The sequence below is a fragment of the Oncorhynchus clarkii genome, chromosome 21 (assembly GCF_045791955.1).
Source record: "Oncorhynchus clarkii lewisi isolate Uvic-CL-2024 chromosome 21, UVic_Ocla_1.0, whole genome shotgun sequence".
In the NCBI taxonomy this organism is placed as follows: domain Eukaryota; kingdom Metazoa; phylum Chordata; class Actinopteri; order Salmoniformes; family Salmonidae; genus Oncorhynchus; species Oncorhynchus clarkii.
The window spans coordinates 14,042,317-14,057,237 of NC_092167.1; the positions used below are offsets into that span (position 1 = coordinate 14,042,317).

Sequence of the window (14,921 nt, forward strand, 5' to 3'; positions counted from 1 at the left end):
AGCTAGGTGGCTAACGTAAGCTAGCCGGCTAATTTTAGCTAGGCTAGGGGTTAGGTTTAAGAGTTTGGTTAAAGGGTTAAGGTTAGGGTTCGGGGAAGGGTTAGCTAACATGCTAAATAGCTAAAAAAGTAGTACGTAGTTGAAAAGTTGCTAATTAGCTTAAGTTATCCGTGAAGAGATTTCAACTCGAATCTTTGGGTTGCTAGACGTTCGCGTTATACGTCCGACAAAATACACTACTTTTGTTTTTGTCTTAAGTAACCATACCAAAAAGTCAAATATCATACTAATTTGGGGGTCCCGGATTTACTTTCACTATGCTACGTTTAGTCTATAAGACCAGGCTGCATCCCACAGTTCCATGATTAGTGCAGCAAGGCAATAGACGAGGGTATAGCCTACTATTATACACTATTCTCCCTATTATAATTATATGTACACTAATCTTCCAACATTACCACGGGTTAAAGAATGTGGCAATTTTCAGAACAAATCAAACCACCGTTTTCTTTCCTTCATGCGTAACTCTAGTATCTCTAAACCTGTTTTTCATGTTTCATAAATACTTTCCTAAACCTAAATTAATCTACAAGACCAGAGTATTTTTAAATCTACCAATTGGTGCTGAAACTGAGACAAATATGTATATATTGAGATGGCTTTCTTTCATTTATCCCGAATATTTTGAAACTGTTCTCTCAATATATTCTAGCCTGTCAACAAAATGTGAACTAAAAGGTTCACTGTATTTAAAGGGATGGTTTATGAGAAATCTACTGAAAACCCTATTGAATATAAACTCCTCAAGACAATATGTTGGCCAGCAAGTGGGAGGCTTTTCAGAATGACATTTATTCACTGTGCGTAAGGTAGCCACACCTGCAGAGCGCATTACGAGACTGAATAAGGTATATCTGAACACCAAATACTGAGAAGTGCATAGGAGAGTCATACATTTTCTCTCTCTCTCTCAATTCAATTCAATTTAAGGGCTTTATTGGCATGGGAAACATAAGTTAACATAGCCAAAGCAAGTGAAGTAGATAATAAACAAAAATGAAATAAACAATAAAAATGAACAGTAAAAATTACACTCACAAAAGTTCCAAAAGAATAAAGACATGTCAAATGTCATATTATGTGCAAATAGTTACCCAAGTACAAAAGGGAAAATAAATCAACATAAATATGGGTTGTATTTACAATGGTGTTTGTTCTTCACTGGTTGACCTTTTCTTGTGGCAACAGGTCACAAATCTTACTGCTGTGACGGCACACTAGTATTTCACCCAGTAGATATGGGAGTTTATCAAAATCGGGTTTGTTTTCTAATTCTTTGTGGATCTGTGTAATCTGAGGGAAATATGTGTCTCTAACATGGTCATACATTTGACAGGAGGTTAGGAAGTGCAGCTCAGTTTCCACCTAATTTTGTGGGCAGTGTCTTGTGGGCACTGCCTACAACGGCCTTTCTCAATAGCAAGGCTAAGCTCACTAAGTCTGTACAAGGTCAAAGCTTACCTTAAGTATTGGTTAGTCACAGTGGTCAGGTATTCTTCCACTGTGTACTCTTTGTTTAGGGCCAAATAGCATTCTAGTTTACTCTGTTTTTTGTTAATTCTTTCCAATGTGTCAAGTAATTATTGTTTTGTTTTCTCTGTGGGGTCTGTTTGTGTTTGTGAACAGAGCCCCATGACCAGCTTGCTTAGGCGACTCTTCTCCAGGTTCATCTCTCTGTAGGTGATGGCTTTGTTATGAAAGGTTTGGGAATCGCTTCCTTTTAGGTGGTTGTTGAATATAACAGCTATTTTCTGGATTTTTATCATTATCGGGTATCGGCCTAATTCTGCTCTGCATGCGTTAACTGGTATTTTATGTTGTATACGGAGGATATTTGTTGCAGAATTCTGCATGCAGTCTCAATTTGGTGTTTGTATCTTTTGTGAATTCTTGGTTGGTGAGCGGACCCCAGACCTCACAACCATAAAGGGCAATGGGTTCTACAACTGATTCAAGTTTTTTTTGCCAGATCCTAATTGTTATGTTGAATTTTATGTTCCTTTGATGTCATAGAAGGCCCTTCCTGCCTTGTCTCTCAGCTTGTTTCCAGCTTTGTGGAAGTTACCTGTGGCGCTGATGTTTAGGCCAAGGTATGTATAGTTTTTTGTGTGCTCTAGGGCAACGGTGTCTAGATGGACTTTGTATTTGTGATTCTGGCAACTGGACCTTTTTTGGAACACCATTATTTTTGTCTTACTGAGATTAACTGTCAGGGCCCAGGTCTGACATAATCTGTGCAGAAGATCTAGGTGCTGCTGTAGGCCCTCTTTGGTTGGGGACAGAAGCACCAGATCATCAGAAAATAGTAGACATTTGACTTCAGTTTCTAGTAGGGTGAGACCGGGTGCTGTAGACTGTTCTAGTACCCTCGCCAATTCTATGATACAGTTAAGGTAGGAATTTTACATACACTTTAGCCAAATACATTTAAATTCCTGACATTTAATCCTAGTAAAAATTCCCTGTCTTAGGTCAGTTAGGATCATCACTTTATTTTAAGAATGTGAAATGTCAGAATAATAGTCGACAAAATTATTTATTTATTTACCACATTCCCAGTGGGTCAGAAATTCACATACACTCAATTAGTATTTGGTAGCATTGCCTTTAAATTGTTTAACTTGGGTCAAACTTTTCACGTAGCCTTCCACAAGCTTCCCACAATAAGTTGGGTGAATTTTGGCCCATTCCTCCAGACAGAGCTGGTGTAACCGAGTCAGGTTTGTAGGCCTCCTTGCTCGCACACGCTTTTTCAGTTCTGCCCACAAATTTTCTATAGGGTTGAGGTCAGGGTTTTGTGATGGCCACTCCAATACCTTGACTTTGTAGTCCTGAAGCCATTTTGCCATAACTTTGGAAGTATGCTTGGGGTCATTGTCCATTTGGAAGACACATTTGCGACCAAGCTTTAACTTCCTGAGTGATGTCTTGAGATGCTGCTTCCACATCATGATGCCATCTATTTTGTGACATGCACCTGTCCCTCCTGCAGCAAAGCACCCCCACAACATGATGCTGCCACCCCTGTGCTTCACGTTTGGGATGATGTTCTTTGGCTTGCATGCCACCCCATTTGTCCTCCAAACATAACGATGAAGACAGAAGACATTTCTCCAAAAAGTACGATCTTTGTCCCCATGTAGAGTTGCAAACCATAGTCTGGCTTTTTTTATGGCGGTTTTGGAGCAGTGGCTTCTTCCTTGCTGAGTGGCCTTTCAGGTTATGTCAATATAGTACTCGTTTTACTGTGGATATAGATACTTTGTACCTGTTTCCTCCAGCATCTTCACAGGGTCCTTTGCTGTTGTTCTGGGATTGATTTGCACTTTTCGCACCAATGTACGTTCATCTCTAGGAGACAGAATGCGTCTCCTTCCTGAGCGGTATGACGGCTACTTGGTCCCATGGTGTTTATATTTGTGTACTATTATTTGTACAGATGAACGTGGTACCTTCAGGCATTTGGAAATTGCTCCCAAGGATGAACCAGACTTATGGACGTCTACAATTTTTTTTCTGAGATCTTTTTAATTTTCCCATGATGTCAAGCAAAGAGACACTGAGTTTGAAGGTAGGCCTTGAAATACATCCACAGGTACACCTCCAATTGACCCAAATTATGTCAATTAGCCTATCAGAAGCTTTTAAAGCTTTGACATCATTTTCTGGAATTTTCCAAGCTGTTTAAAGGCACAGTCAAGTTTACACCAGTATTACAGTGAAACGTTTTGTCCAGGAAGTTGTCTAAAAGGGACTGAATTTTGTTGTTGCCTAATAGTCTTTTGGTAGGTTACCACACTACATTCCTTCCACCTATATAATTTCTTAATATTATTCAGTTCCTTTGGCTTTGATGCCTCATGATTGAGTATTGCTCTTTTCAAGTAGACTGTGATATTGCTGTAATCTGACAGGGGAGTCAATGGGCTGACTGTGAACACTCTGAGAGACTCTGGGTTTAGGTCAGTGATAAAGTAGTCTACAGTACAACTGCCAAGAGATTAACTATAGGTGTACCTACCGTAGGAGCCTCCCACTGACTATGTACATACCCAACGTGCGACAGAGCTGCAGGAGTTGTGACCCATTTTTATTGGTCATGTTGTCGTAGTTGTGACAAGGGGGGCATATAGGGGAGGGAATGCTGTCACCTCCAGATAGTTGTTTGTCCCCCTGTGCTGAGGGTGTCAGGTTCTTGTCCAGTTCTGGCATTTAGGTCGCCACAGACTAGTACATGTCCCTGGGCCTGGAAATGACTGATTTCCCCCTCCAGGATGGAGAAGCTGTCTTCATTAAAGTATGGGGATTCTAGTGGGGGGATATAGGTAGCACACAGGAGGAAATTTTTCTCTGTTAAGATAATTTCCTTTTGAATTTCTAGCCAAATGTAAAATGTTCCAGATTTTATTAATTTAATGTAGTGAGTTAGATCTGCTCTATACCACATGAGCATACCCCCTGAGTTCCTTCCCTGTTCACACCTGGTGGTTTGCTTGATGGGACTACCAGCCCTCTGTAACCTAGAGGGCAACCAGTGGGACCGTCTCCTCTATACCATGTTTCTTGTAGGATGACAATGTCTGTATTTCTGATTGATGGCAGATGACCTCAGGCCTTGGATATTCCAGGATGAGATAATGAAGGCTTTGTGTTCCATAAAGTGTCCAATGTTGTTAGTTGTGTGGTTTTGCCTCAGACCAGTAAGTGTGAGAGAGCCTGCTGAGCATCTGGTACATACCATTGGCTTGGGCTAGTGTAAGAGTGGGAGTTGGGCCTGTTTGCCTGATCACGGCCTGGGCATATGTGTGACTTTCATGTTGAAGCCCTCTTTGCGGGAGTGGGGGGCATGGGGTGGGCAGGAGAGGCATAGGTCTGATCTGAGGGGGCCTAAATGGGGTATGGGCATGGTTGACTTGGTGAAGTGTTGATTGGTTGGGGTGGGGGTGTGGTGGATGTGGCTGATGGGGCTGTGGGTCTTCTTGGCGTGGGTCCTCTATGTGTAGGTCCGGGATGGGGAGGGGGGTCCCACAGGCCTGGGAGAGTGTCTCGCTGGTCTGGGCGGGGTGTCTATTGAGCTGTTGCTCCTGTGTGGGGTGTTGGGGCTGCGGTTTAGGGGCGAAGGTGGGTACTGATGCCTTGTATAGGTGGACCTGGTCATAAAGACTGTTCAAGTCCAGGGTGGAGTGGTGGGCCAGGTAAACATTTGGTTTTGAGGCAGAGTCACGGAGAATACTTGTGTTTACCCCGCTGCGTAGTAGCAGGGTGGAGATAACCACTTGTGCATTGGGGAAAGTAGAAGAAGCTTTTTCATCACTCTCTTGAATCACTCTCTTGAGTGCTGTGGCCACCCCCGCAGAGAAGCTAGCAGAACAGCCCACCTCAGACCCTTACCATAGCCTCGACATCACAGCAGGACAGACAAATTAAGAACCCCAAGCCCAGTGGATCCCACCCTCTCTGAGCACCCCCCCTGTCAGCCACCCTGATATCCCTCCTGACAATCCCCCCACACCCACTGAGGACATACACAAGCCACAGATTGTACTTCTTATGGACTCAAACGGGAAATATATACAAGAAAATAAGCTATTTATTTTCTCTCTCCCCCCCCCCCCTCCCAATAAACAGGGCTTAACATTAGTAGGATAAGAGCATCTGCTAAATGACTAAAATGTTAAAGATAAATGTAAAGAAGTAATAAAATGAATGGAAAAATATGTAAATGCAATAGATAGATGATAGATAGAATACTGTATAAGTATTCCTGAGTGGCGCAGCGGTCTAAGCCACTGTATCTCAGTGCTAGAGGTGTCACTACAGACCCTTGTTCAATCCCAGGCTGTATCACAACCGGCCGTGATCGGGAGTCCCATAGGTGGTGCACAATTGTCCCACCGTCGTCCGGGTTAGGGTTTGGCCGGAGTAGGCCGTCATTGTAAAATAAGAATTTGTTCTTAACTGACTTGCCGAGTTAAATGAAGGTTAAATAAGATGATGAAATGTAGCCTTATATGGTCAGTCAGACTTATACATATAAACGGGTTAAGTGACAAAAATCAGTTTCAGAAATACGTGTGTTTTTGTGGTTCTTGATGGCCAGTTAGCTAGCAACAATGACAAGAAGCTACCATTTGGGAAAGTATATGGACACAAATTAGTGGATTCGGCTATTTCAGTCAAACCGTGGCTGACAGGTGTATAAAATCGAGTGCACAGCCATTCAATCTACATAGTCAAACATTGGCAGTAGAATGGCCTTACTGAAGAGCTCAGTGATTAGGATGCCACCTTTCCAACAAGTCAGTTCGTCAAATTTCAGCCGCGAAGTGGTAGGCCACACAAGGTCACACAGAATGAGACCGCAGCGTGCTGAAGCACGTACGGCGTAAAAATAGTCTGTCCTGAGTTGCAACACTCACTACAGAGTTCCAAACTGTCTCTGGAAGCAACGTCAGCACAATAACTGTTCGTCTGGAACTTCATGAAATGGGTTTCCTTGGCCAAGCAGATGCACACAAGCCTAAGATCACCATGCGCAATGCCAAGCGTTGGCTGGAGTGGTGTACAGCTCACCACCATTGGACTCTGGAGCAGTGGAAAGACGTTCTCTGGAGTGATGAATCACGCTTCACCATCTGGCAGTTCGACAGACGAATCTGGGTTTGGCAGATGCCAGGAGAACGCTACCTGCCCGAATGCATAGTGCCAACTGTCAAGTTTGGTAGAGGAATAATGGTCTGGGGATGTTTTTCATGGTTAGTTCCAGTAAAGGGAAATCTTAAAGCTAGAGCATACAATGCCATTCTAGATGATTGTGTGCTTCCAACTTTGTGGCAACAGTTTGGGGAAGGTTCTTTCCTGTTTCAGCATGACAATGCCCCCGTACACAAAGTGAGGTCCATACAGAAATGGTTTGTCGAGATTGGTGTGGAATAACGTGACTGGCCTGCACAGAGCTCTGACCTCAACCTCATCGAAGACCTTTGGGATGAATTGGAACGCCGACTGCGAGCCAGGCCTAATCACCCAACATCAGTGCTCGACCTGACTAATGCTCTTGTGGCTGAATGGAAGCAAGTCCCTGCCGTTCCAACATCTAGTGAAAAGCTTTCCCAGAGGTTTGGAGGCTGTTATAGCAGCAAAGGTGGGACCAACTCCATATTAATGCCCATGAAATCGGAATGATACGTTCAGGTGTCCACATACTTTTGGTAATGTAGTGTATTTGAGAGACAATTGCTCATTGTGCAATATTATACTTTTTTTCAATAAACATTGGAGATTAAATATAGTTTACATATTGTCAACAGTCTAAGCCAACCGTCTGTTTTGCCCCATAGTTGCGCATGCGTCAGTTTTGTTACTAAACAACCAACCCGTCATTGGACTATGAGCTTGTTAGTTTTAATGGGCTGGTGGTAAATAGCAGACACAGAGACGGCTGTTTCTCTGCTATACCTCCCTCACTGTGTCAATCTCTCCATCCCTCCATCCCATTAACTTGTCTTGTTTGTCCAGTCTCCAAACATACACAGCTGTGTTTCCTCACTCACACTCCACTTGCTGTGTTGTGTGTAGCCTCGGTCTCTAGAAGTCCTACTATTAGCCAGGGCCGGCCCTAGCTTTTTGGGGGCCCTGAGCGAGATTTGGTTGTGAGAAACATTTACATTTTAAAGTTAATTTTCAGCATGGGGAGTAGAGAAGATGTGGCAGTTTTATAACAAATTTCCTGCAGAAACAAATGTTTTAATTGCACCTTGTATATTCTACTATTCTAACTCTCAACAGTAAGATGAGACCACGATTGAGTTCCCCCCCCCAAAAAATGTTGCTTACTTAGGTCACTTATACCTGGAGCCCGGCCCTGATATTAGCCAGAGCAGAGAGAACAACCCTCTAACCACTCAAACAGCCTGCATAGGCAGGATGAATATTATACACACAGCCACAAACCATCAGGCTTTACAGAGCACCGTGAGTAACACAAATACAACCACATTAGTCTGCCCTACTTCTCTCTACCCGGGAACAGTCAATCTGTGTCTCTCTGTGTCTCTCTCTCTCTCTCTCTCCCGGGTGTGTGTGTGTGTGTGTGCGCATGCGTGAACGTGTGTGTGTGCGTACGTGGGTTTGTAAATGAATGTGCTCTCTCGTAAATGACCTGTCCTGTTCATATCCACTTTCATAATGCCCTGACATTTATAAAGTACGTGTGTGTGTGTGTGTGTGTGTGTGTGTGTGTGTGTGTGTGTGTGTGTGTGTGTGTGTGTGTGTGTGTGTGTGTGTGTCCTGAATGCCAGAGTATAATGAGAATGGATACGACAGTGACAAGGCCATTAGTGAAAGGCAAAGTCACACAAAGACACATACAACTGCACACACACAGACACACAGGCTCACAATCTAAAACAGTGGGGGACGATAGAGCCAAGACAATAACCAAACTCTATTTACCAATCCTCATTCGGACCCAAAGTAATTACTTTTAAATTGCAAACTGGGGACATTACAAAAAACGGTGCAGCAATTTGGGTCCTGAGCTAGTCAGCAGCATGTTTTACACATGGAAATGAAGCTTTTTCCCCATTGTCATTGTCCACTTCAATCTCTGCCTCCTGCTTAGGGCTTTATGTCTGTGTGAAAAAGCAGAGGATATTGGGAAAGTTAACTGGGCCATGGTACAGAAGGTTATGATGGTATAAATAGGGAACACTGATTAAGAGCAACATGGGGGGTAAACACACAAACTGCAACACAAAGTCATACACACACACACACACACACACACACACACACACACACACACACACACACACACACACACACACACACACACACACACACACACACACACACACACACACACACACACACACACACACGTCTGACCTTGGCCCTGTAATTCTCCTGCAATCACATCCCTGTCATCTCCTACTGTCAAAAACCCTACAAACTGACAAGGACACCACAACCCACACAGACACACTCCCAATGGAGAGGTCATAGGGTCACTGATGGGGGTCCTGTCTAAATGTGGGCGTCTATAATGCTGCCTGTCTCATCTCTTCTCTTTCTGAGGAGTGTGACATCCTTAACAGAGCCAGTCAGGCTGATCAGTGTGATCTGGGGTCCTTGCTTATGTTACCTTGTCTGTTTTGACACTTTTTTCCCAAAATCCTTTATGTTATTTCTTTTTCTGGGAAGAATGACTGCTGTGACTGAGAGAGTTTTGAAAGTGACTTTTCTTCTTTGTCCTACTTTGACATATTTGGCCAAAGGATGACGAGCATGTGACAGCATCAGACAGATTCTATCACACAGAGATGGAGAGAGAGAGATGGAGAGAGATAGAGAGAGAGCGAAAGAGAGATGGAGAGAGAGATTGAGCAAGTGATAGAGAGCAATATAGAGAGAGACGGAGAGAGAGATTGAGAGAGTGATAGAGAGCTATAGAAAGAGAGATGACGAGAGACGAGCAGAGAGAGAGAAAGATTGAGATTGAGAGAGAGAGATGGAGAGAGAGAGCTGGAGAGAGATGAAGAGAGGAAATTGAAGAGAAAGGGCGAGGGTACAGTACCTCCATAGTCTGAGACTGGTGCATGGCTTTGATTGCATTCTGTGCCATAGCCCTGGTAGAAAAGGTGACAAACGCACATCCTGTAGGGACGGAGGGAGGGGAGGGATGGAGAGATGGTGGGAGGGAGGGAGGCCGGGAGGAGGGAGGGGACAATGGGATAGAGGGAGAGGAGAAGGAACGGGAGGAGGAAGAGGACAATGGGATAGAGGGAGAGGAGAAGGAACGGGAGGAGGAAGAGGACAATGGGATAGAGGGAGAGGAGAAGGAACGGGAGGAGGAAGAGGAGGAGACAAGAAAAACAAAATAAGACAAAAGGGTTGGACACGTTGTTTTATAAACCCAAAACAGAGATTGTACAGAAAACTAAACAAGCAGACAACAGTGTTTTCAGGTTGCTAAGGAACAACAGCCAAAGAGCACAGCTAGCGCCATGACGACCACACCCAACCCCATCCAAAATAGGCCAGCTCCAATCAGAATCAATCAGAGTTTTTGATTGGCAGGTTGTGGTGCGCCAATGGGGATGGCTGTTGATGACTTGAGCATTGAGATGAGATGGGGTGGTTGAAGCTCCCTCCCTCCCTCTTCATCTTCCCCAGCCTCTTTCTTTCTCTCTCTGCACATCTCTCTCTCGCTCCTACACAGAAATAACTGGTTGTACTAGTATCCTCCCACTCTTCATCTTCCCCAGTCACTCTTCCTCCCACTCTTCTAGAGAATGTAAATCTGTCCAATTTGCATTAAAACGATTTGAACTCATTAGGCCTGCATTGTGTGTCTGATTGGATGCCCCCTCCGCCCTCTCTCTCTCTTTCTCTCTCTCCCCCCTCCCCTTGCGGTCCTATTCTGGGACATGAACAAACAAGAGAGAGAGGGGAGGGAGGCGGGGGGTGGGACGACTGTGACAAACCGTCTCTAGGGTTCTATGAAGAATGCGTTCTGAAAAGACATCACAGAAAATCACACAAATTGAGCAAATCTTGGGGGAGGGAGGGAGAGTGCGTGTGGCGGGCAGAATGGTGCACATTCTTTGGGAACTCTTAACTATTTGGCGGTTTGGAGTTTGATTGGTGGGATCGTAATTGTTGGGTAAGAGTCTAGTATTAAATTAAATGGTATTACCCTTAACGTTGGCTTCCCGCTGGCTGAGGCCTGTTGGTTGGGGAGTGATCAGAGAGAGGCAGTGTCAATATACTGGAGGAGAGCTTCCCCCACCCCCAAGCTAACACGCTAACACACTAACACACACTGAGCCATGCTAGCAGTAGTAGCACAGCCATCCCCAGACCCACTCCACACACTTTGTAGCTAGCTGACTGCACAGGATACAGTTAGCTATCTAGCAGACAGGTCATCTAGTCAGAACTGTGTGCATGGGGTGGGGGTGGACGGATGGAAAGAGAAACAGAAAGAGAGAGAGTACGAGTGAGTGAATGGGTGAGGGTGTGTGTGTGCGTGTGTGAGAGAGAGGATGGAGGGGAGGAAGACGAGTGAGAAAGGGAATGAAGGAGAGAACAGATGAGTGTCTGTGATTCCTCCTCTACCTTTATGATTGTCTCGTCCTCTGTGACAGAACAGGGTTGAGGGTTAGGGATAGTCTAGACTATTCATTATGGGCCTGCCTAACAGCACCCATAAAACCTAACCAGGTCTGTGCTGTAGCAAGATGTGGCAGATGAAGTTGCCTTGGGGTTAAAGTGTGAGAAGACTGTCCAGGGTCTTGCTGATCTGGCATCAGTTGAGAAAGGCCACGGTCGGTAATCTTTGAGCAAGTTTCAGAAACTAATATGGGGTAATTCTAGACGGGCCAACATCTTAAAAATAGCTTGACTGGGTCTTTTTAATCTACTCTCAGTCTTTCACCAACTCTCATTAAAAGGCCAGGCAGTTCCTGTGGACTCGCCATTGAAATACGGTTTACTGGCCGTTATACCATAGAACCAATGAGGCATTTAGAAGACAGGCAATCTATCGCTTTCCTCCACCAAAATGCGTTTGTTATTTCGCCATTTCTGAGCCCTTTCTGAGCCCTTTCTGAGCCCTTCCTGAGCCCTTTCTGAGCCCTTTCTGAGCCCTTCCTGAGCCCTTTCTGAGCCCTTTCTGAGCCCTTTCTGAGCCCTTTCTGAGCCCTTTCTGAGCCCTTCCTGAGCCCTTTCTGAGCCCTTTCTGAGCCCTTTCTGAAGCCCTTCCTGAGCCCTTTCTGAGCCCTTTCTGAGCCCTTTCTGAGCCCTTTCTGAGACCTTTCTGAGCCCTTTCTGAGCCCTTTCTGAGCCCTGTTGACCTGAACCATAGCTGTATTAAGGTCCGTGCTGAAAATGACCTGATAAAAGCTTCTCTTTCCATTCCAGTATGTTTTTCACCATCCAGCGAAGAAGATGGGATTTAGCCGCCTAGCCGACGCTATAAATATCTAGAGGGCCGCATCTTGTCGTCATGCAGCGGGCTCCGATAGGAGAGGAGAAAGAGAACAGTCCTTTCATGAATGTAGGGTAGCTCCCCAGGCCCAGCCGTGGATCCACCAGTGGTGTGATCCATATTTTATTAATAGTGGGTGGCGGAACAGAACAGGCTTCTGATTGATACTGTGGTTTAATAGCAGCTCCGTGTTAGCGCAGAGCCAGGTGGGACAGGCAGACCCACTTGAAGGCCTATTTATCTGCAGCCTCACTCTGATTCATGTATTTACTGCTCTGGACCAGGCTGGACTAAGACTGCTCTGACAGGCCTGTTAAGAAGCCTGGGGTTTGTGGAGGTTATGTGCAGTAAAGGGGGAAAGACTGAGGTTCTAATATTCATGAGGACAACAGACACGTGATTGGGGGAGTGAGGAAGAGATGTAAAATAGGATGATCATGTGTAATAGAATTCTGGGATAGTGCAGAACAGAGAGAGAGAGAGAGAGAGAGAGATGAAGAGGATGATGGGATAGTGAAGGGGGATGAAGGGACAGGAGGACTGAGAGAGGAGGATGAAGGGACAGTGGAGGACAGAGAGAGGAGGATGAAGGGACAGTGGAGGACAGAGAGATGAGGATGAAGGGACAGTGGAGGACAGAGAGAGAGGAGGATGAAGGGACAGGAGGACTGAGAGAGAGGAGGATGAAGGGACAGTGGAGGACAGAGAGAGGAGGATGAAGGCACAGGAGGACAGAGAGGAGGATGAAAGGAGAGGAGGACTGAGAGAGAGGAGGATGAAGGGACAGGAGGACTGAGAGAGAGGAGGATGAAGGGACAGTGGAGGACAGAGAGAGAGGAAGATGAAGGGACAGTGGAGGACAGAGAGAGGAGGATGAAGGGACAGGAGGACTGAGAGAGGGGAGGATGAAGGCACAGGAGGACTGAGAGAGAGGAGGATGAAGGGACAGTGGAGGACAGAGAGAGGAGGATGAAGGGACAGGAGGACAGAGAGAGAGGAGGATGAAGGGACAGTGGAGGACAGAGAGAGAGGAGGATGAAGGGACAGGAGGACAAAGAGAGAGGAGGATGAAGGGACAGTGGAGGACAGAGAGAGGAGGATGAAGGGACAGGAGGACAGAGAGAGAGGAGGATGAAGGGACAGGAGGACAGAGAGAGAGGAGGATGAAGGGACAGTGGAGGACAGAGAGAGAGGAGGATGAAGGGACAGGAGGACTGAGAGAGAGGAGGATGAAGGGACAGTGGAGGACAGAGAGAGGAGGATGAAGGCACAGGAGGACAGAGAGGAGGATGAAAGGAGAGGACGACTGAGAGAGAGGAGGATGAAGGGACAGGAGGACTGAGAGAGAGGAGGATGAAGGGACAGTGGAGGACAGAGAGAGAGGAGGATAAAGGGACAGTGGAGGACAGAGAGAGGAGGATGAAGGGACAGTGGAGGACAGAGAGAGGAGGATGAAGGGACAGGAGGACAGAGAGAGAGGAGGATGAAGGGACAGTGGAGGACAGAGAGAGGAGGATGAAGGGACAGTGGAGGACAGAGAGAGGAGGATGAAGGGACAGGATGACCGAGAGAGAGGAGGATGAAGGGACAGGAGGACAGAGAGAGAGGAGGATGAAGGGACAGTGGAGGACAGAGAGAGAGGAGGATGAAGGGACAGGAGGACTGAGAGAGAGGAGGATGAAGGGACAGTGGAGGACAGAGAGAGGAGGATGAAGGCACAGGAGGACAGAGAGGAGGGTGAAAGGACAGGAGGACAGAGAGAGAGGAGGATGAAGGGTCAGTGGAGGACAGAGAGAGAGGAGGATGAAGGGACAGTGGAGGACAGATAGAGAAGGATGAAGGGACAGGAGGACAGATAGAGAAGGATGAAGGGACAGGAGGACAGAGAGAGAGGAGGATGAAGGCACAGGAATACTGAGAGAGGAGGATGAAAGGACAGGAGGACAGAGAGAGAGAGGAGGATGAATGGACAGGAGGACAGAGAGAGAGGAGGATGAAGGGACAGTGGAGGACAGAGAGAGAGGAGGATGAAGGCACAGTGGAGGACAGAGAGAGGAGGATGAAGGCACAGGAGGACAGAGAGGAGGATGAAAGGAGAGGACGACTGAGAGAGAGGAGGATGAAGGGACAGGAGGACTGAGAGAGAGGAGGATGAAGGGACAGTGGAGGACAGAGAGAGAGGAGGATGAAGGGACAGTGGAGGACAGAGAGAGGAGGATGAAGGGACAGTGGAGGACAGAGAGAGGAGGATGAAGGGACAGGAGGACAGAGAGAGAGGAGGATGAAGGGACAGTGGAGGACAGAGAGAGGAGGATGAAGGGACAGTGGAGGACAGAGAGAGGAGGATGAAGGGACAGGATGACCGAGAGAGAGGAGGATGAAGGGACAGGAGGACAGAGAGAGAGGAGGATGAAGGGACAGTGGAGGACAGAGAGAGAGGAGGATGAAGGGACAGGAGGACTGAGAGAGAGGAGGATGAAGGGACAGTGGAGGACAGAGAGAGGAGGATGAAGGCACAGGAGGACAGAGAGGAGGGTGAAAGGACAGGAGGACAGAGAGAGAGGAGGATGAAGGGACAGTGGAGGACAGATAGAGAAGGATGAAGGGACAGGAGGACAGAGAGAGAGGAGGATGAAGGCACAGGAAGACTGAGAGAGGAGGATGAAAGCACAGGAGGACAGAGAGAGAGAGGAGGATGAATGGACAGGAGGACAGAGAGAGAGGAGGATGAAGGGACAGTGGAGGACAGAGAGAGAGGAGGATGAAGGCACAGGAGGACAGAGAGGAGGATGAAAGGAGAGGAGGACTGAGAGAGAGGAGGATGAAGGGACAGGAGGACTGAGAGAGAGGAGGATGAAGGCACAGGAGG

The 14,921-nt window shown here is 46.5% G+C and overlaps 1 protein-coding gene across 5 annotated transcripts in view; it reads right to left on the reverse strand.

The window, feature by feature from the left end:
* The window catches only part of LOC139378617 (CUGBP Elav-like family member 2), an 83,515-nt gene that overhangs the window by 29,063 nt on the left and 39,531 nt on the right, over positions 1-14,921 (reverse strand). For all 5 annotated transcript variants that reach the window (XM_071120943.1, XM_071120941.1, XM_071120942.1 and 2 more), the window contains exons 5-6: positions 10,760-10,789; positions 9,638-9,717 (exon numbers count right to left, since the gene is read on the reverse strand). In XM_071120943.1, the coding sequence (XP_070977044.1) occupies positions 9,638-9,717; positions 10,760-10,789 (110 nt within the window). The remainder of the gene's footprint in view (positions 1-9,637; positions 9,718-10,759; positions 10,790-14,921) is intronic.